The sequence below is a fragment of the Athene noctua genome, chromosome 10 (assembly GCF_965140245.1).
Source record: "Athene noctua chromosome 10, bAthNoc1.hap1.1, whole genome shotgun sequence".
In the NCBI taxonomy this organism is placed as follows: domain Eukaryota; kingdom Metazoa; phylum Chordata; class Aves; order Strigiformes; family Strigidae; genus Athene; species Athene noctua.
Window position 1 is genome coordinate 5,885,273 of NC_134046.1, and position 22,655 is coordinate 5,907,927.

The 22,655-nt window shown below is 47.0% G+C and overlaps 1 protein-coding gene across 2 annotated transcripts in view; it reads left to right on the forward strand.

Moving 5' to 3' along the window:
• SYNPR (synaptoporin) overlaps positions 1-22,655 on the forward strand; it is a 110,832-nt gene that overhangs the window by 59,112 nt on the left and 29,065 nt on the right. The window contains exons 1-2 of one of the 2 annotated variants that reach the window (XM_074913882.1): positions 5,851-6,130; positions 21,226-21,350. In XM_074913882.1, coding sequence (XP_074769983.1) covers positions 6,107-6,130; positions 21,226-21,350 — 149 coding nt within the window. In that variant the 5' untranslated portion in view covers positions 5,851-6,106. Of the gene's footprint in view, positions 1-5,850; positions 6,131-21,225; positions 21,351-22,655 lie in introns of those variants that run through there. The other variant, XM_074913881.1, reaches the window with a different exon arrangement.

The following is a 22,655-nucleotide window of genomic DNA, read 5'->3' on the forward strand; positions in this document are numbered from 1 at the left end:
GCTGGGATGGCAGCGTGAGCGGTGGGGGGTATTTGTCAGCAGCAAAGAGCTGGGCTTGTACTCATTCAATCAAGAACCTGCGTGTTCCCTCAGGTCTGTGGAGCATCTTCCCAATCTCTGCAGCTCCTTGGTGGTGCTGCGGTGTGGGCCGGCAGGCTGGGGCTGTGCAGGCATCTCAGCTCCCTGCCATTGCATCCCAAGTGACGCTTACTTGTCAGCTGCCCTCCTTTCAAGCACTGTCCTTTTCTTTTTTGTGTCTAGACAGCAGTAAGTTTTCTCTTATGCCATAAAAACTTGAATTACTTCAGCAGCTGTGTATTTCCAAACTTGCAGGGTAAAACTTGATGAGCCAGCAAATGTGTGGCATTTCGGCTGCTTGTGATCCTAGCTTGAAAGTGCTACATAGCACAAAGGAAAGAGCTCTCAGGCTTGCTCTCATAATTGAAAGCTCAGGATGGGATATTTTGCTTGGAGACTGAAAGTATTCTTCCTCTTCCTCTCTTTAACTTTATAATGTAAAAGAGCCAGGTATGATAAATGATATCTCCTGGTCCTGATGATGTGAAGAGGTCTGAGGGTGAGGTTGTGTTTTGCAGCTCCAGTGCCTGATGGGATCTCTGACACGTGCAAGAAATATGCTCTACAGCAGCACACCTGACCTCACAGCAGAGCACGTCTCTTATTTTCTTTTCCTCTGCCATGGCAGGAACATCACAGTTCAACGCCACACTTGTGCTTTAGTTTTAAGCCACTCTGGAGATGCCCAGAGCCATTAGCAGGGCAAAGGCCACCTCCAGGTATGCTGCTACCCCCTTTGTTACCGCTGCTCAACAGAAACACGATGTGCTTTTGGCAGATGCAAATGCTCCAGATGGTACTGGGGAAAGTGCAAATGAAAGATTTGATTCCAGCCCTTCTTCACTGTAATAAAATCCTGTTCATCTCTCTGGTAGCCCCTTTTTTTTTTTTCCAGAGGCTTTTAAAAATGCATCTCTCCTCCTTTCTCGTACCTCTAACTCTGAGCTTGCGTCCTTCAGCTTGTCCCCATGTCATTGGAAGGTGCGCTGCTCATCATTGCAGTCTGCTAGCCAATGCCCGTGCCATCCAGCACGTCATTCTGGTGCTGAGATCACAGTCTGTAAAACCTGGATATAATCCATTAATCAGGGTGTCCAACTGTCTGTGGTGGGACCAGTTGCCAGGTGGACAAGGCAGTGAGCGGTTCATGGGGTCTCGGCATCTGGCCGTGCACTGGTGTGGTGCAGACCTTCAGCACAGGCCGAGACAAATATTCCCTCATGCCCTTGGTTCCAACCACCCCCCACATAACTGCAGCAGAGGCAGGATATGGCTCGAAACACCCAGTGCATCTCTTGGGCTTTGCCTGCTGCCCAGGTAGACGATGTCCTCCTGCAGAATCATGGTGGAAGAGCCAGGAGGCTGAAAGGAGTCACCCTCTGGGAGAGATCCAACCCACGGGGCACTACCTGGACCTAAATTTGGCTTGGGAGGATGAGGAATGTCATCTGCCCCGTTAGCTCCATCTGGAAGAGCACGCATGCTCCCAACCGTGTGCTGTGCTGACGCTCGTACAGCGCCCGAGTCACCACCCTGCATTAGCTTAGTCCAGCACATTTCCCTGGTACAAAATTAGATCCATTTTGCAAATTGCTGCTGCACTAGTAATTGAATTGAAAGGTAGCTTTTTGTTGGGGGTTTTTTTTGTGGGTTTTTTTTTTACTGGAGTAAATCAGGAATAAGTCAACAGAATCAAGCCCTTAGTGCTTTCAGCAACATGCTCATTTAAATTGGATGCAAGAGGGTGTCTGTGTTTACATTTGGCCTGCCAAGAATCTCTGTTTCAGAAACTGGCTTACATAATATGTCAAAATTGGTTTACTCATTAGCATTGCAAACTGCGTGAAACAAGCCGCAGATTGATAAACTCACAGCAATATTTGCATCCAGAGCCGAATGGCACAGGGGGAGGGGAGGTTCATTAGGAAACGTTCCATTTCCACAAGAAAAACAAATGGTTTCCAGTTATATATCTCAGACTTCGTTAATTTTCTGTCTTCCCAAATGTAAATAAAGATTGAGAGGGAAATGTGAAAATCTCCGTTGGCAAACAGGCAAATCTTAATATTTCCTGGGCTGATGGGTTGTTTGCAGCAGCAGCTCCAGGCTGGCTGATTCTCCTCTCGCCGGCCGGGGCTGCAGCCCCTCTGCTAGGCTCCAGCCTGCTCGCACAGCCACTGCTGCCCTGATTGATGTTTCCTCTACAGCACAGGTGGGATGGAGGCTCTGATGATATTAATTAGCTCCTCCAAATGTGGGGTGGGCACAGATTTAGTAGCGTGTTCCAAAGGGCCCGCGGTGGTGCTGCCTGCTCCTGCTTTAGCTTGCCCAGAGTGTGGGTGCGATGCAGCCTCGGGCAGAACTGAGGACTGTGATGCTGAGAAAACTTCAGCTCAGGTCCTCTGTGGCAAGACCAATAAAACTTCATCTCCAATGCGCAGCGTGGGATTTTACAGGCACCTGTAAATCTGCAGGCACACATGCGAGCATAAGCAGAGCTCCCAGGGTAACACAAGCACGTATGTTAAGAGTGAAGCAACACAGCAGTGAGAGGGTCTGAGTGTAACCAGTGCTTTTGGGCTCCCACTATGTGGGCTTTAGGTACTCTGTGGTGGACTGGGAGCTGGGAGAAGAGATGGCAAAGTGTGGTGGGGAGCCAGAAGAACATCCCCTCTCGTGCTGCCCTGATGCTTCTGTACCCGGGGAGGAGAAGTCTCTCCCCAGGCTGCAGCCCTCACCGTTACTGGTGTCGCTGCATCCCTTTCAGCTGTGTTGGCCATGAAACCTCCCACAGGCAGGGATTAAATCTCTTCAGACCCTGAGTGATGTGGCAAAGCTGGCGGAAATCTGCCACAAAATCTGTACAGCTTTTCAGTAGTATCTAAAGGAGTTTGGGGCTTAAATCCCCTGAAGCTTTTTAGTTTGCTTTGAAACTCCCGACCTGAAAATCAAAAGTGGAAAGCTCTGATACAGCCCAGAGAGAAACATGGCATAACAGCACTGGCATTGGCAGCAGCTGGTTTTATGCTTGGTGATGCTGAGTGCCCGTCCAGTAGTTTGGTTGAATTTTTGAAAGGAATCTAATAAAGCTGAAAAAAGCAGCAGCCTGCAGTGCTGCAGGGTCCTCCGCAGCCTGACAAGTGTTTTGCCTTGTCAGCAAACACCAACACAGCCACTTTCAGCAATGTTAGACCTGATCCACAGCGTTCATGATGTGTTGCTGGTTTGGAAAAAAAAAAAAAGCAGGCTTTGATCTCCTTATGCCATGGAGTCAGTGTTGCAGTGTTCAGAGGAGCTGTGCGACAGGATGGGTCATCACCTGCTGCAGCCCATCGTGCTCTGGCTAAAATGGCATCCTGCATCCCCATGCCCTGCACAGGTGCCCAAGTGGGCACATATTTTAGACAGCTGAGACACAGCAGCTCCCAGGGGTGCTTCTGCAGAACTGTTTTAATGGAGGTTTTTCAAAGTTTTCAGAAGACTTTAGTGAGTTTAAGTAACAGCAGTTGTTAGCTGTGGGAAGGGAAAATAAAATTATCTCACTGGAAAATGAAAATGAGAGGTGTTTGCATTTCACTTACTGTCACACCTTGCAGCAAGAGGCTGGTCACCATGAGATACAGCGAGTTTCAGTGCCAGCTGGAGAGCTGAACGCAATGAAAAAGGCCAGGAGCAATGAGATGTATCAGCTGGGGAGCTCAGGCAGGCTGAGCATCCTCCTGCCATCCTCCGCCAATGTGTGGGAGCAACCCAGGCACCCACAGGCTGGAGAAGAGCTCTCCCAGGGGTGTGGGAGAACCAGCATCACCCCTTGTGCTGATGCAGTAGGTAGTAAGTTTGGTGTGGCCCTTGGTCGCTTTTGCCCATCACTGGCTTTTGGTTCATGTTCCTCTTCGGGTCTGTGTTATTTCTACAAAACCTCCTCCACACCTTCTCTGGGCTGCTCAGGCTTTTCTAGAGATGGCAAGGAAGGAGGAGTGAGATGTGTGAGCCCTGTCCTTGGGGAGGAAGGTGTGTTGGCCAACACTAACCAGGTGAATGCCGAGACACTATTGCAGCCTTGTGGTGTGAGCGTGGCTGCAGAGTGCAGTTCCTGCATGGATAAAGGCATCAAAGGGCTGCTCACGGTGCAGTGGGAGGCAAATGCTAGCCAGCTCTGCAGACCAGTTGTTTAATCTTTGTGGCTGGGACTCAGGCAGTGTGCACGGTAGCTGGCAAATGCTTCCATGTACGTTAAAAAACAGCGAGCAGCAGAGCAGTGCTTCAGCCTGGAGAACTCTCTCAGCACCACGATGTCTTCTCATTACAGCATCAGCCAGCATCAGGCTGTATCTGTTGGAAACACAGGACCACATCATCAGCGGTGACATCTGCCAGCGTGGCAACGCAGCTCCTGCTCGTGGGAAAGGGGCCTGGAGGGCTGTTGGAGTCACCTCTGTGCCTGGATCGTGCTAGAAGTGCCAGCCCCGAACAGATAAATTGAATTATCAGATGAATTCAGTTCCCTTGGTTTTATCTTCAGGATTTTCCCTGTGAATTCCAGCTCTTCTTGCACAATGTAAATCCCAAGCCACTGGGGAAAAGTGATTGTGCGCCGGTTTTGCTGCTCAGGGAACTGTTGTCACCCAGCAGGTGTTTCTGTGTACCAGCATGTAACTTCTGTCTCCAAATAAAAGAAAGTTCACCTTGTGTCTCATTCATTAAGTCACATGTATTTGAAAATATGTAGAAAAGAGGGCAAAACAGTGATAAACCCGGGGCTGATAAATAAATAGCACAAAGCGTGATTCACAGTCTCAGTTCCACCAAACAGTGCTGGGGCGATGGGCTGGTGATGCCAGAGGCTCCCAGGGTAAGCGCAGAGCCGGGAGCCTCGCAGAGGGATCTGCGGATCCATTTCGTGCTCTTAATGTGCTGAAGTCCTGAGTGCTGAGCGGAGACACGGGACCAGCCTGAAACCCCTCTCGTGAGGAGGTTTGCAGTGAGAGGGCATGTGGTTTGTGTCTTTGTACAGCTGCCAGGGGGAAGCAAATGTGGCATCTTTCCCGAGAAGTGGCACGCGTTTGCCACCGATGTGTCCTGTTCACAGGCAGGTTCCTGTATGTTGGAGGCAATGAGCTTACCTCCTCCTCCTCCTTCCGACACACACAAGGGCACAGTGATTTTGTTTGGGTGGATTAATAGCACAGAAATTTTCCCTTTTGGTGTGAGGGACCCGTGGGTTTCCCATAAGTTTTCTCTGACACACAGATAGGGACAAAAGCTTGAGTTCCAGGAAGACGCTTTAGAGGTCTGGTCCTGTGCGAGCACAGGAGAAGCTCAGCGCACACGAAAGTATGGGAGACCTGCGAGGTCTTTTCTCCTTTCTGGATGGGGTCCTTGCTGTAGCTGCAGGGCAGCTTGCTAAGATGCAGTGAAAGGCATCTCAAAATATAACAGAGTCCAAAAAGCCCCCAAACCCAGCAATGAAGAAGCACTGCTCTGCTGACCGTCTGTAAGCGTCAGAGCTTTGGAGCATCTTTAAGCTTAGTACAACTTTAGCCCAGAATTGTGAACTGTTTCTTTCCTATAGAGCACACACAAGGGCTGAAGTGATGCTGCATCAGCGGTGGGGGAGGAAGGGGTTGCATCTCCCAGCCCGCTGTGGTGGTACCTGCACCACAACAAAGCAATCAGCCTCTCACCGAGGGGAAAGTATTCGCTTTCTCTACTTAGGCTGTGTGTAGTCATTGTCTAATAATATGAGCATTTTGCCATCCCTCTGCAAATAAGGCTGAGGCTGCTGCCTGATTGGTATATCATCTCACTTTCTCTCAGCATTGATTTTCTTGCTCTCCTTATTTGCTTCATAAAAAGCGAGGCAAGGAGCTGGTGCTCGCTCGCTCCCTTTCCCTCCCTCCCTCCCTCTCTCCCTCCCTCTCTCTCTCTCTCCCTCCTGTGAGAAGCTTTTGGGAGCCTTTATTTTTAGTATGAGACAAACCTTGCTTTATTTCAGGAGACGCAAGTTGGATTATAAATCCTTTTGTAAATGTGTATGGTGATATTTGCTCCGGTAAGTTATATGCATCTCTATTTATTTGTGTAACTGTACTGTTTGGGGGAGAAGTGGGGTTTTACAGGAATCACGAAGCCTACAAAATTGGTTTGAGGTTTGATTTCTTTGTACTCTCGTGCTGAGCCCAACTGTTCCATGGGTTTTAGATACGTCGAAATAATTTTGGTTTGTATTTTGCTTTGCAGAGGGGGGTGCCTGCTTTGAAAACTTGTTTTGCACTTCATTTTACAGCAGAAACGTGGAGAGTGAGGATTAAAGGGAAAAGGAATTCTGATTTATCATGTTCCTTCTGGCATTTTAAGTCAAAGGTGCCTCAAAATAATGCAGCAATATTTGATAGAAAAGAAATCAGTTAGAGCTATTTAATATTGATCAAGCTGAAGTATGAATATCTGACTGCATATTACCTTAGAAAGATCAATCTGAAGTATGGCAGATTGGCAGCAACATGCTCCTCATCAAAATGTACTAATGAAATAAAGAAAACCTTTAAAGTAATTAAGAAAATAGCTTGCTTTTCAGAGTGTAACATCATTAATACAGGTCAATAGACTGTTGCTCTGACTTTCTGCTCCCTGCCTCTGCCTTGTACAGCTCAGCAGCCTCATTCCTCAGCGCTCTCAGCTAACTTGGAGACCTCTTTGTTACCTGTAAATAACAGCAAGGTGCAGTTATTTATCTCTCCCCATCATAGCTCCTGGTGTGCTTTCCAGGCGGTACAAGACAGTGATTGTAATAGCATGGCTAAGGAAAACAAGATGTATAGCTGAAATACTTTCAGACTACCTAATAAATACTTAAATTTGCAGCATTATATTGATTAATTTATTGGCACTTTGATTCTTTCATACTTGAATCATATCCATGGGAGTCGATTGCTTTGATGTTTCAAAGTCTTTAAAAACTCCAGCTGTAGCACAAGCTGGAGCTGCTGTGAGAACATGCTTGAGTGTATATCTGCTCAGAAACTCAAAGTATTAAACCCAGAATAATTTGGGTCTAATGATTCCAGGGTATGCTAATAGATAGATGAAGTGTACTTTAATAAGATGTTAGAGGACTGTAACTGGAGAAGGTAAGGGTGTTGTGCCTGCCAGTCCAAGCTAAACTCTTCCAGAGAGAAATTTCAGATTGCCAGTAACTGCTTAGTCATTTGGACCAGTTTAATTGTTCCTTTTTTGTTGGTTTGGTTTTGTTTTTTTTTTTCCTAAAACGGAATAGTTGCACTTGCTTGAAGAGCAGCCGATGGGAGTATTTTGTGGCGTGCCCCTCTGCAGAGGGCTCGTGAGCTCTGCTGGGCTCTGTGCTGTGGCTGCCCAAGCCCTGGTGCCGGGGCGCAGCATCCCACGGGCAGCCAGCCAGGCACAGGGCATTGTACAGGCAAGCCCACGCACTCACTTCCTGAAAATGTAGTTAATAGGCACCCAGTTCAGTGGCTTTTTGGTTTTTACATGACTGCTGTTTCATAAGGACCGTACATATTTATACCAGCTACATAACTTGAAGGTATGTGCTCGGCACAGTGTTGGAGAACGTGGTACATGACAATAACTGTCTTCTTCTCCTTAAGGGTGGAGGGCATGTGCACATCACACACACTTTCTAAGCATAATTCTGCTTGTCTGAGGACAGCGTTAAGCATTTCTAACTTTGCTGAGCCTTGTTGTCTGGCTCAGTGCAGTGTCCTCCAGGTGAGCAGAAGGACAATGGTCAAAAGAGCAGATTTGGGTAAATCTGGAGGGGAAGGGTAGTGTGAGCCAAGGAGCACGATTCCAGCTTCCTACACCACAAAACTAAAGGCCTGGGTTTTCTGTGCCACATAACTCATCGTAGCAGGGGTGCCAGACTGCCCTGAAAGCTGGGCTGTGGTTTATTAAGGAAGCCAGTTGAGCTCATCTTAATAGCTTTGAAGCAGGAAGAGTGGCCAGGGATAGTTGGTTTGACTGCACACAGGGGGAGGTCTCACCCCTGCCCCCCAAGGCAGGTCGCCAGCGGCCAAGGGAGTGCAAGGCACAAAGTGAATAATGTGGTTAAGTCCATCACTGCAAGACTTTCCCTTGGCAGAGCAGCTTGTGGCTGAGCAGAAATGATCCCTTGAGCCCTACATGCTGTCTCTGCAGGATACAGCCGAGACAAACTCGGGGGACAGGAGAACTTGCCCTGCTCCTCATCTTGTACATACAAAAGTCTTCAACTATTATGGTTTTCCATCTGTTGCCTTTTGCCCATCCTAGTGTTCCAATGTGTAGTGCTCCTTCATCTCCAGCTACTTGGTGGTAGCAGGTCTGGAGGCAGCTTGTCCCCAGTCCAGTACCCCCAACCACCACTCGCCTCTTGGACCTTGGAGCAGCCTCCGTCACCTCCCTGGGAGCGTGACAGCCTCTCTGCAAGATGACCTCAGGTTGATGTGCAAACCAGGGCTCGGTGCAGCTGCCGGGACAGGTTCACAGCATGGTGTTCCACAGGCTCCAGGGCTGAAAATGTGAGATTTGTGCCAGTGGGATGGAGGAGTCGCTGTCCCTTTCTAGCAGGTGCATCAGGGTTTGAAAGGAGTTTGAAAAATTATTTTAGGGGTGCCTGGATCCTGGGAAGCTTTTTTTTCCTTTGAGACCTGTCTCTTTGGCTGCTCCTCTAGCGGCTCAAACAGTTCCCAGAGAAATTCTTTAAACTCTTAAAAAATTGATTTCTTAAATATCTGGTTCCTTCTGAATTCCAGATATTCTTTTTTTTAGCCAACTCCTTGGAAGACTTAATGAGTTAATCTTCTGTTAATCCTGTTCAGATCAATAGGGGCTCTACAGAAGGGAAGGTATTTGTGTTGGTATTGGATAGCAGCTGCCTGTCACTGCTGGTGATGGCAGGTGGTGTTTTATTCTTCATGTCACTCTTGATTAGGAGTTCCTGTACAATTGTATGACCATTTTTTTCAGGGAATATTTCCCTCTATGTAGGATAGCAAATGGCAACTTGACCTAGAGTTTGGTCGTTCCTGATTTTGCCTTTGGGTTCTCTTTTCCTCAGCAAACTGAGCACAAATCAGTTCAAATAGTAGCATGGTACACCCTCGCAAATACAACACGCTTGTGTGTGGTGGGCTGGGGGACTCAGCCCAGTTAGTCTGAGCAGAACTGGGGTCCCTGGGTCCCTGCCTAAGCCCTGCCTGTGCAGACACCACAGTGGGATGCAGGCATGTCGGAGGGCATGAGGAGAGCTGTGGATTAGGGACAGGCAAGAGCTACCTCCCCATTGAGTATGTCCCTGCTCCTTCATCTAGAGCTGGTGCAGGCAGCCTGATGTAAGATGAAGAGAAGCTGCTGCCTGCCAGCACAGCACACGTGTGTCCATACGCAGGATGCAGGGTTGCTAGAGCCTAGGCAGGCCCAAAGGAGAGATTTAGCTCCTCGCCTGGGCGTGCGGTGGCATAGTGCCAGCCCTGAAGATGTTGGAAGGGGCCCCTCGGTGTTTCTGGGCTGCAGGCGAGGTTGGGGCTGGGGGGACACACTCCTGCCCAGGCTCGTGGGTTCAGCAGGAGCAGAACTGTGGAGCGCTTACTCGGTTTTTATTTAATTCAGCATTCAGCGCGGATGGAGGGTCTTACTGTGCCGATTCTTAGTTTGCAAATGTGATTGTTACCCTTCACCCAAAGGGCTGCTCAGAGCCCTTGAACCTGCAGCGAAACTCCTGGGTAAGTGAGCTGTGGGGCCAGAGACACAACGATACTGTGACACTCTTCAGCCTTCCTCTCCTGTCATGTACAATGTCTTATTTTGAAGGGGGGAAAAAAAAGTGAGAAGGAAAGAAAGGAAAATGAGAAAGATGTGCTGAGCCCTCCTGTAGAGACAGGGGAAGAGGCAGGTGATCAGCATGGGGTGCCATATCTGCAGTGCTGTGCCTTTCCTCTCCAAACCGGCGGGTGCCGGGGCTGTCTGTCTGTCTGTCTGTCCGTCCGTGCAGAGGCTGGCTGGGTGGAAGGGCTCTGCGCCACCTGAATGCCTGCGCAGCACCTCATCTCTCACTAAACTTCCCCGGCGCCGTGGCAAAGCAAATATGCTGCAGCAGGCTGGAAAGCTGTAAACATATGGGCACTAACAACAGATTAAGTGAGTGATTTAGTCTAAGGGGCTTGGTAGATTACCATAAAATGTATCTTAATTAGAAAAGCAATCAAACTTGCACGGAGTCAATGAGGATGAAACGTCCTTGTTGGCAATAGTGAGAGCTGTGTCCCCCACGCCAGGGGATGGGGATGGCGATGGCTGTACCTCATGCCCACTTTGGGGGGTTTGCTGGGGTTTGCTCAATCCAGTTATGGGTAGAGGGTGCTCTCATGCTGAATTATTTGTTCTTTGACCCATGAGGCCATCCCACGAGCTGGTCAGAATGAGATTGATGGTGAGCTCGGACTCCTTTAACAGCATTAAGAGGCCAGAAACTGCTGAAGGTGGAAGAACAGAGCATTTGCACATTTTCCTTATAACTGTGTGCAATTACCCAAAGATATCGTTAAGTGTTTGCCATGTATAGCACAGCTAGTCCCAGATAAAGGATTGGGGCTTCTAAGTGCTACCATAACACAAATAATTAATAAGTCTATCTCCCTCCCTGTGTCCTCATCTTTTTAGTGAGTGTGGCCATAATTAGCTTTCACCTGATTCTGAATTTATAGCATGTTCAATTGCTTTTTCCAGTCTGCTTGTGTTTTCTTTGCTTCCTTATTTTATTGGACCTGGTTTTGTTCCACAGGTCTGAATCTACAGATAAAAAAAGCTAGATAATCATCTCCAGCAGTGCAGATATAAAGACTGCAACAGCCAAAAACATATTGATGCATTATTGGTTTTGTACAAGTGCCTGCTTTCTTCTGGGGTCTGGGAGGATTTGAAGTACATTGGGAAGTGGCACAGAAGATGTACAGCAGCTGCTAACAGTTGAGAGAAAGGAAAGGACGCCTGGTTATTTCAGAATTAAGTATTTTGAACCACAAAGGAAATGGAGAACATTCGGGCAAGGTTTTTGCCAAGTTTTTTTTTGTTCTCTTTTCTTGTGTTTAGAAACAGGTATGGCTGCAGATTTCAGGGAATGTGAATGAAAGGGTGTGAAAAGAAAGAGATAGGCAAGAGGTGTGGAGGAGCACAGTAAGGGGGAGGATGTAGAGGAAACAGAACAACTTAAGCAGATGAAGTGTGTCAAGAGCTAGTGAGATAAAGAGTATTTTTTTAATTTCAATTTAAGGACACTGCTATTAGCATTTGCTAAAAATATTTGTGTTTAGGTGTTGTTTTTTATGATTAAGTGTGGAGAAAGAGAGCAATGCCATCTCTGGGGACAGAGTATAAGAGCAGTGGCGAAAACGAAGAGGAAAGGGAGTTTTTAATTTTAAAAATATTTCTTGCTCAAAATGTTCCCTGTGAATTCCCAGAGCTCAGCAAAGCAAACGTTCATTTATAGCCCATCATTTTAATTATTAGAAAAGAAATTATTTTTACCATGTGGGCTGATAGTTAGCCAGGAGCAAAATCTTCTTCCGGCCTTTTGCGCAGAGGCGGGTGCTGAGGTTGGAGTCAGCTCCAGTGGAATTTTCCATCCAAAACTGGTTTGAGATGAGCTGCTGTGTCCCACGTTTGGGTCCCACCTGCACAGGATGCCAGACAGAGCTCTGATATGGAGAGCTTGAGCCATCCTCCCTACTAAAAGGTGCCTGTTGAGGCTGGGTCTGGAGCAGGAAGGGGACATCTGCGATGGTCGCGTTAATGCAGGACACCCCTAACGCCTCAGTGGCCAGGGCTGGGTGGTCCATGTCACCTTTGCAGACATACTGCCTAGAAACCCAGATGTGCTTTTCCCTTGGTTCCCCGTGGTCCTGCTCGTATGAGTGTTGTGGGGCTGAAAAAAATTGAAAATGGCCAGACATCATCTGACGGAGCGCTGCTGGGTGTGCAAGAAGGTTTGGAGGCCCCATTGCTTAGCAATTTGAAAGCACTCTCAAATCCTCACGCTAAAAAAGCTATTGCGCCAGATTATTAATCCCAAGGGTTTTCTGGATTCCTTCCCGAGCTAAATAATTTTCACCCATTTCCTTAAATCTGCTTGAGAAAGGAGACAAAGCCAAATGCAGGCATGGGTGCGTGTGGGGCGGGTGGGTGGAGAGGCAGCAGATGACACCAAATAGCTACACAGCAACACAGGGAGCCAAGAGGAAGCTACTAATGGCCTCTGATGAGCACGGACATGACAATAATGAGGTTAATGCTCTTTCATTCACCCATAAACATCTTAGAAAACGTATAATCCCAGCTAGTCAATGGGCAATCATTAGGTCATAAATAATACAGTGTGATTGAAGGACAGAAGCCTTTCCTGTAATAATAATTTTCAGTCAGTGCTGACCAGGGGAGGGTTTTGTTGCAGTCACAGTCCCCATGCTGTGCCATGCTACGGGGACTGAACTGTCAGAGCATTTTCTGGTCAGAGGAGCACTCCTGCCTCTTGTTTCTGCTGTGTGCATCTGTCATCATATCAGGAAAATGCTCCAGTGGAGCCGAGGTCTACCAGGTAGTGCTGGGAAAGAGGAGCTGGAGCTAAGGGAAAGAACAAAGACACAAATTAAATAAGGGAATGGTTACAGCAGCATCAGATGGGGCTGCCAGGGGCCTCAACCCCTGCAGCGGGGCCTGGTGGTGATGCTGGGAGAGCTGGGGATGGGGATGGGCTCTCCGGCTGGGAGAGGTGCCTTGTCTCAGCCCCAGCCTGGGACAGACGGTGTGTGCACTGCATACAACACTGTTTGCGCAAGCTGGATTTGCAGTCACCTGCCATCCAACGCAGTGGCGGAGCAGCTATGGTGTAGTCTTGGTTGTCGCTGAGCCTCTGAGGCTCTATCGACCATCAGGGTTTTAGCAACATTAAGTTCAGGGGCACTTTCCCTTTGCAGAGTGCTTCCCATGTGCGGATGTCACTCAGCCATAATGTAAATCCATGTGTTTATTAGAGGGAGTAAATCCTGCTTAGTAATAACTTGGATCACACTCCGTTTGCATTTATGTTATATTGTGGGCCATTTTAAACCAGATGCTTTTAAATTCACCAAGTGAGCAAGGAAACGAGCAGCCATCCAACCTTTTTTATTTTATAATTAAATGTTTACACTTGTTACACAGTAAATCCCATATAATCAGCCTGTAAAGCCTGCACAAACCCCATGTTTTCAAGGGGGAGCAGGAACAGAATTACATTTATGCATGAACCTGAGTGTTGGCTGGGTTGCTGAACCTCACTTGTTAATAAAAGAAGAACATCAGCTGTTAGCAAACCTCTCCTTTACCTGACCATGGCTTTCCTTGCTTTTTGCCTGTGGTGGTCACAGGTGATTGATGCCAAAGCAGCCTATGAGACAATATGGGCACACGGGGGGACAGCTGGCATGGGCAAGAGGAAGGGGACCCAGCCTGGGGGTGGCCGCTCTCCTGGGCTGGCAGTTGCGATGATCTGGGCACTGTCACAATGTGGATCCTGGTAGAGACCACTACGGCTGTCTTTTATACCAGCAGTCTGAGGACTGGAAAAGTTTTCAGGCCCAAAAAAGGATCACATGTCTCTGATGAAGTGATATATGTCACAACATGAGTTATTCAGGGATCATATGTACCAAACTAAACAAATCTGTCCAACTTGTGCTCCCACCTCCTTAAAAGAAGAGGGTACAAATGTGGAGTTGTAGAGACTGCAGAGGAAGAGCTGTAGCTTCCAGACTGCTCTCCAGCTGGGGCAGGAAAAGAGCTGCAGGCTGTAAATGCAACGAAACTACGGCTCTGTGATACATCCCAAACGAAGCGGTGTACACCCAGTAATTACCCCAGGTACTCCTAAATCTGTCTGCAGCAAGTATCGATGGGTTTTATTTCATGGAAGACTCGTTGCCAATCTGTCAATGTCCACGTGCAGAAAATAATTTATACAATGAAAAAAAAAAAAAAAACAACCCAACCCTCAGGTCTTTGTAAATGTCTTCGATTATCTCAAACCTTTGTCAAATGGTTAAGAGGGCCTGGAAGAGCTTACCATTTCTGCCCCACTTGTGTAAGTAGCTTTGCCCTAAGAGATATCTTTATTTTCTGCCTGTTAACTCTTCCATGCATGATGCCAACCTTAGCATTAACTTTCAACTTTATGGCTGACCCATTAAATACTGGATGAAACACAACTCATCAACTTGTATTACATTTTGATCTTAATAAATAGGAAAAGCATTACACAGATTCCGTCTGGCCATCTGGAGGAACAATGTTCTTTACCTCAACGAATGGCTATCTAATCCTCTCATATACAGCTGGGTTTTATTCTATTAAAATATAATGAGAAAAGACTACCATACCATTAGGTGGTGGCACTAAATGGGATTTTTAGAATAATCAATGGAAGATGAATAAAAAAGATAAAGGTTTCCTTCAAAGAAAAAGAGAGAAAATTGTCTCCTTGGGATTAAAGTATTGTAGAACCAAATTATTATAACATGATCTTTACTCACTAAAAATACCCCAATTTCATTTCCATAAATCTTTCCATTAAGAATCAAATTAATTTTTTTTTTTTAATTTTAAAAATGCAAAGCTTTAAATGAAATGCTGAGCTTTACACAGAGGATGCTGCAGGGTTCCTGCCCACCATGGGGTCAGGTGTTTCCGTCCAGCCACCAGCATCCAGGGCTGCTCTCTGCGGGGTGCCCTAAAATGCCAAACAGAGGTTTGTTGCTGCATATGCCCCGGTGAAGACCCCAGCCCAGCGCGGAGGTCTTGCAGCAGGTTGGTCTCCTCCAGATGGGTGTCAGTGGCTGGGGACATGGCAGCTCACACCGTGTGGATCCCACCGACCTCGTGTTTTCCAGCAATATCTGTCCTTGCCACATGGATGCATAAGAAAGGGCCTCATTCATTTAGCTCAGTGTAAAGCCATACAAAATTGTTAATGCAAGAATTTTTCTCCAACACAACTGTAGTTGCATTTCCACTCCCCTTTCAGAAGATGCTGGAAACGTTAAGTCTGATAGCCGAGTGAAAGCTATGAGGTGCTTTGTGTGAGATCTGGACAGGTTGTGTATCCCCAACTCCAGCACGGTGACACCAAAAGCCCTTTCCCAGATGCCACCACACCCAGGAGGTGCCTGTGGTCTGCAAGTGCCTCCTGATGCGGGACAGCTGCTTGAGTGGTCCTTCAAGCAGTGTGCTAAACCTGAGGCACCGCTGGGGTCGATGTTTGGGTAGACATACAACGTTCCCCAGATGGGGCATATGTGGTTCTTCAAGCCCCAAACTCCAAGACGTTCCCTCATCCCTGGGCTTTCCCCTCCGTGCAGACAAGGTCTGGGCAGACACGGGATCGTTCTTTGCAATGCTGCTGTTTACTTGTAAGGGGGCACGCTAAATCCTAGCAATTAGTGAACTATTGCTTTAGGGTTTATTTCTCAGCGGGAGCAGAATATATTTCAGCTTTCTCCCTGTATAGCTGTTGGAGGAAAATGACTCCTGCTAGTCATCGCCTACCCCCCAGCACTGCGTTGGCTGCGATGCTATCCACCTCCAATTCATCAACCAGTCAAGTTGATATAATTAGGAATCCCAAAGTCAATAATCTGATAATCTCCAGTGCACAAAGCCTTGTATGTAGGAGAAGTGATTCCAGGAAGTCTGCAGTTTAGATCTGTGCAGGAAAAATGCCAGATTTTAAAAAAGAAACAGGCAGAGACCTGGAGGAGAGAGTGCTTCCTAATCTTTCACTGGTGACATATTTTGGGCCATCATCTCTGCAGTAAATGTTTTCCCGTACAGTCATTTAGTGCCTTTGAACCTTCCCTTTATGGTCTTAATAATAATGTTCAATTACTGGTTCTGCTCTATAAATAAATAATCCCAGTTTAACGAGTCACTCTGCTGGGTGAGTGATGCTGGCTGCGGGGGGACGTCTCCAGGGCCCTTGGAGCTGCCCACTCCCTCCCTGGTCTCACGTGAGCCGTTGGCCGTGGTGAGTGGCAGAAAGTGTAAAGCAATATAGCATTTGGCAAATGCTTTGCAGTCTCTTTATTATGGCGATCTGGGGAAAGGGAAGTCTTATATCCAGAAATGATGCCAGAAAAAATATGTCTTTGTAAAACACTTTGAATGTGTAAAATTGACTAATAAAAGAGGAGGCGTTTTCAAATATTTCAGGTTGCTCTTTAGCAGTGTCAGGAGTTCCCCTCAGCTTTTCAGTGCTAGGGCAGGAGTGGGGGGCTGGAGGGGACCTCTCTGGGAAAGTGTCCAGCAGGCTCGTTCCCATTTTCCTCCCTCAACCCCAAGTGAAAATGTTGAAGATGAACCCACAGAGTGAGTTATGTGTCCTTCGCAGCCTGTCTTTGGCCACCACAGCTCCACGCAAGCCTGACGTGGTTTCTTTTTAAGGTCTCACTATCTTGGAGGAGTCGCCAAAGAGCCCTCTGGCAGAGGGGGGATCTCTCCTTTGCATGAGGGGGATTAGAGGTGCATGCCCAAAGTGGCTCCATCTCATCTGCCAGCAAGCTGCCAAAGGCGGCTGCAAGGGGAAGACGTGCTCCTGGGAAAAGCAAGTGGCTTATATAAAAGTTTCATCAATTTTAAATGACAGTGTTATCTTCTTAACAGGATGTTTTAGGTGTAACATGCTCTACATAAGCCTTTTAACTCGCCTTGTCAGGAACCATTCTGCCTTCTTCTGGTGCGCACAGCAAGCCTGTCGCTCAGCAGGCATTGAGGGGAATTGTCGGAGAGCCAAACGCAGAGAAGTGATGGGAAACCATCCCGTTTTTCCCTTCCATGATGGGATGAGTGATGTCTGGGGTCGCGTGCTGAGGCATTGCCAACTGTCTAACGCACAGCTGGGACTTCAGCTCCCCCAGGGCATCGCACGCCCTGAGCCCCCGGCCACCGAGGACGGCTGGGCTGGGAAACGAGGGGACCAGCCTGGAATCTGGAGTCTGGATAAACAACAGCTCCTGAATACTGAATTAGAGGATCCATTGCCGTGGTGTTGAATCCTGGCATCAGAAGAAGGCAAGTTTCCAGCTGATCCTGTAGATCAAGCTGATGAACCTTTGCCTGCCCTGAGCTGGTGTAAGAAGCATGTGCTCTCTGTGCTGGCAGTTATATGGCTGTTTTTTCTCAAAGTGCTAAGAAGCCAACTGATCTTTAAAACATGCTAATCTGATTTGACAGGGAAGGCCGTTTATTATTGCACAGTACCGTAATAAATATAATTTCTGTTGGATAAGTTAGACTATAGGATTTACTTGACTTCCTTACAAAAATATACCAATAGCACAGGCCAAGGCTGCAGGGTCATGGAGGGAATATCCCATAACAGGAGCAGGGGACGGGGTGCTAACCACCATACAGAAACGCATTGCAAGCTTCAGAGGTGTGCTGCCTTTTTAGAGGCATGTTTGAAACCGTGTGGAAGAAGGACGATCTTTCGGCCAGGTTGGACTGGACACGGGAGATGCACATTGCTCCAGTCTGTGCCAGGGATAACATCCCAAATAACATCCCTTCCTCCCCCTCCCTTTGGCCTGGGGCCTCGTTGGGTGGGTTGGTAACTGCTTCCAGAGTGCACACTGAGCCAGCAGGATGCTTGCCTGGGGTGTTATCCCACATCGAGGGGGGAGCATTGATCCAGGCTGGGGACAGACATTTTCCATTTCCCCCGAGGGCCCAGGCGGGAGCAAAGGCACCGACCTTCCCATTGCATCGCTGCCACAGGAGGGACGGGGTGCCAGGGGGTGGCTGGGTTTTGCCCAGCTCCCATGCCAGTGGGCAGGAGCAGCCTGGCACAGACACCGCAGCGAAGATTTGTTGCCTTGAGGGGACTGTTTCTGCTGGCTGGCACTTTCCCGGGGAAGGCGAGCGCAGCACTGGCCATCGAGGCTGAGCCTTGAGAGGCAGGAGCCATGTGCTAAGCAGAGGTAACCGTGTGCTGGGGAGATTTATCTAATGTAAAGGGGAAGAGCAATATGCATGCACACTGCAGATGGGACTAGTACTGAGTGTGGATTTATAGGCAAAGAGTAAATAGGAACATAGGGAAATGCTTTCCCTTTCTCCATAAACTTTTCAATTTCAGAGAGGCCAGATACAATAAAATTATCTCGCAGATGGAGGTTTTATTGAATCTGGCCCATAAAGCTCCCATTATGGGGTTTACAACTGCCATTTACACAAATCCTGATATAATAAAATACAGTGGTGTTTACAGCATTCCTGCAACTGCCATGGAATTACAGTGTGCACAAAACCTGACAAGTAAATCTTGGCTTATTGCACCAGGCACTCCACTGACAACATAAAGCAGCAAAATTTGGGGGGAAAAAAAGGAAAAATGCAGAGGTAAGAAGGAGAAGGTTGCTTGTGTCAGGGGAGAATTATGCCTGCTGCTTGGCTGAGATACCCCAAGGGATTTACATTGATTTACAGCCCTCACCCTGCTCTCCTTCAATGCAAAACATAAATATGCTTCCAAAAGGTGCTGCATGGCCCCAGCACACAGCTGTGGGGACTGGCTGGGCATTTATGGCAGCTGGGCTGTCCCAGCCGTTAGCAGCACCTGATCCAGCCTCGGCAGAGAGCCAAGCTCGGGTTGGCTGAGACCTTGCTGAAGTTTGGTATAAAAATCACCAGCTGGGTCCTTTTTCTTCTTCCACCTGCCTTCTGGATTCTGCCTGGGTGTAGAGTGTGTGCTGAGCAAGGATGGAAGTGGGTGGGCAGCCTTGGTGGGTTGTGGCTGGAGAGGAAGGAGGCTGAAGGGTTTGCTGAATGAGTGGAAGCATCTGAAGAGCTGAATGTGGGGCTGAAGGGTGAGTAAAGGCTGGGTGTGGGTTATCTGAAGGACTGAGACTTTGGGTGCTTGAGTCTGCTGTCAAAGATGCTCTCAGTAGGGGAGAGGAGCAGCTGGGAACTCTGGAGGAGATCCTTTCTGCGAAGGAATAGCCTGAGCTGTGTTTTGGGGCATGGCTCCATGGCCTTGGTGAATAATCATGGTGGCACACGTTTATACTGATTTCCAATACTTGATTAAGGGAGATGCATTTCCATTGTCTATCTTTCCTCTGCTTGTGCCCATGCTGAGAGGTGATGGCTCTTCCCTTGTGGCAGGTCTATCTCACACTGCAGCCCTTCAGTTCCTTCTTTATATATGGCTGCATTAATCTTTGTGCCTCCCTATGTATCTGCAAAACACTTGCATTTGCAACTCCATTAATTAGGGCAGAAAGCAGGTCAGTACTAATCTCTCCTGTTCTCCTTAATCTATTGTTTTCTGATGTCGCCTCACAAATTAAACTGAGATGATTAATACTGATTTTCAGTGCTGCACTACGTGTAAGGTCAAACTTCTTGTATTTACAGAGGAAGCGTCTCATTTAGGATGAAGGAACAGTGTACAATGTTATAGTAGAAACACTTATTCCATGGCACATATTTAAAACATCAATTCACAGTAAAGTTCAGCTTTTCTTTTTCTAGTGAGCTCAACAGAAGAGTTGATTCAACCAAAGTTTTTTATCAACTTTCCTTATCATTGGGCACCTTTGCAAATCTGTCCTTGGTGATCTGCCCTGGTCACACTGGAATTAAGTAACCAGGTGGGAACTTCCATTATTCTCCTGTTACTCTGTGCTCCATTGTGCTTGGCACATCACCTTGCAGCCGAGGAGAGTCTCCCTACCCCGGGGCCAGGAGTCACCCCTGTAACCTGGCAGTGTCTGGGGAAAAGATGCACATGCAAAGCTGAAGTCCAAGGAGGCTGCTGCAGCGCCTGGCTTTGCTTGTACTGTGGATTGGGAGAGCTAAGATTAATGGTGTGTTTTGCAGAGCCTTGCACGGCAAGGATAGATAGGTATATTTTTTCTGTTTATTACATTTCCATATTGCTTTTACTGAATCATTCAGTCCTTTATTTTGCCATTACATCTGCTTGCTGTATAATTTTTCAGTGTCCAAGGATGTGTTTTCTTCTCCAGATGTGCACACTGTTTGTTTCCTCTGGGTTGCTGACTTTTAGCTTGCTTAACTGTAACTGGGATCAGGTGTTTGCTTGTTTCCCATACCTGCCCTACTGCAGATCTCAGTTTAACTCTATTAAAGCTGATGGAGTTACTTCAGAGCTATAGTGCTACAATTAACAAATTAAATTGTTCTGTCCTTTAAATTAAATTACAACTGCATAAATAAACTGTCCCCACTTCTGCTCAGTGTCTTCCAAGGAAAACAGTGATGCTTTTAGACATCTGCCTGCTTCCAATTCCTCTGTTTGAACCCTTGATAGGAATATAAATGCTGATGTGTTTCTGGCCTGTGCACTCCCTTGTTCACCTTCTCCTGAAGCATTAAGATGTGATACAGGTTTGCCTCAGAACCACCCAAGCTCATTGTTCCTGTCTAGTTTGCCTGAGCTTATCCTAAGTCTTGATTTATTTTTTCTGTTTTGCTGGGTGTCAGTTCACTGCACCTCTATATCCATCTGGGGGTATGATAGCAATTTAGGAAAAATAATAAAAAATGGTGTTTTTTCCAAGACATACATGAAATGGAAGAGGGGCAGCATGATTCTGTGTTTTGCCATGTAATGGGATGGTGGCCACATGAACTGTCTTGGTCTACTGTTACTACTCCTGGTTGCTTCTTATAATATAAATACTTCTGCCAGTGTTTTATCTGGGTTAAGACTGACTCGTTATGCTCAGTCAATGTTCATCCTTCTCTCTTGTCCGAGCTTGCCCATCAGTGGGATGGTTTAAATAGCTGTTTGGGTTGTGAATCCCAAATGGGGTTCAGGACAGGAGGGGATGGCTGAAATGCCCGTCACAGACAAATGGTGATGTTTCTGTCTACGAGTGGCACTAGAGCTTCACGTTTTGTGGTTCTCTGCATTTGCTTTTGGGAAGGGTTCAGGAGTAACGTATGGCAATGCTTTGAATGCACGGAGTGATGGATAACCTGACCCGAGGGGGCCGGTGCTGCAGCGAGAGCTGCTGCATGGATCTGCTTGCGGTGGTTGTTGAAAGGAAATAAAATAATGTTGTTTGTTTTTGACAGCTTTTTGCAATCTTTGCATTTGCAACATGCGGTGGGTACTCTGGAGGACTGCGCCTCAGTGTGGACTGTGCAAACAAGTCAGAGAGTGACCTCAACATTGACATAGCCTTTGCCTACCCCTTCAGGTAACCCGGTTTGGTTCGTGGCGGTTCGTTTGCAGGGAGGCAGGCATTTGGGGGCTGGTGCAAAGCCCATTTCCAATGGGGCTTCCCATCACTTACAGCAGCTTTTGATTAAGCACCAGTCTGGGGCTCCTGAATTCTCCTCACAGTGTTGTTTAGGCTCCGGGTGTGCAGGTGGAATGGCTTTATCTAGACCTGGTGTGGCTGGGGCTGGGGGAACTGCTGGGAAATGGGAGCTCAGTGAAGAAGAGAGCAGTTGTGAGCATACAGAGCCCCATAAAGGCCAGGACAGCTCAGGGAGTGGAAAAAAGCAGTCAAGAAGAAAGAGCAAAAACCCATTGGCCCAAGAAGAAAATGGGGATGAAGTATCCATTAACTGTTGTGTAGCTGTTAACTAGGCAGGGAACGATGGAGGATTTCCAGCCACTGGAGTAGCAAGAGTCTGGAAGAGCTACTCCATGAGGAAGGGAAAGCAAAAGATAAAAGTTTGAACCATAATTTTGAAATGCTTTTGGAAATTCTACTAATTGCCTGTCGTGCATCTCTTGGTGCCTGCATACTTTAAAGCTTGGAACCTAGTGACTTAGGAAAACAGATTTCATGTTTTAAGTATGTCTGAAAGCTGTAGTGAGGTTAAATATATATATATATATATATAAAATGTTCACATCATTTAGGATCCTGCTTCAAAAGAATAGCTAGAGTCTTCTGTTTTTAAAGATGTCAAGTCCACTCTAAAAACCTTTCACTTCTGTATAAGTGATTTCTTTAAGGAATTGAGATGATTAAGAAAAGAAAGCATAATCCAATCTCAAGTCTAGTACACTGTGACTCTAAAATTATTTTGCTTCCTTGGGAAATCACACTGGTTTGCTTATGATTGCTATGCACAGACCAGATGTAATAGCATCTACTTCTTAACATGTTCTCAAATACGGCAACTTCCAAATATTGGAAACTGAATTTGATTCCTTGAACTGTTGTTCTTCCTTGACACACATTTATTAGTCTAAAGAGGCACATTTCCTGGTATTACAAATGTTTATTTTTTTGTCTTGAATTTGTCTGCTTTTTCTTTCATTTCTGCTTAGTATGCATGAGAGATCCTGAAAATTGAGTTATGTGAATTTGTAATGTGATTCACTTCCAAATAGGTCATTTCTCCAGCATTCATTACAGAATACACCCTACAGTAAAGTGCTTTTAGTTTGCGTGATTATAAAATAGTACTTTATGTAAAAAGTTAATAAAATGAAGTCGCCAGCAAGTATCTCCTGGTCGACCATTGCTTCTAAGAAGGAAGTGGCT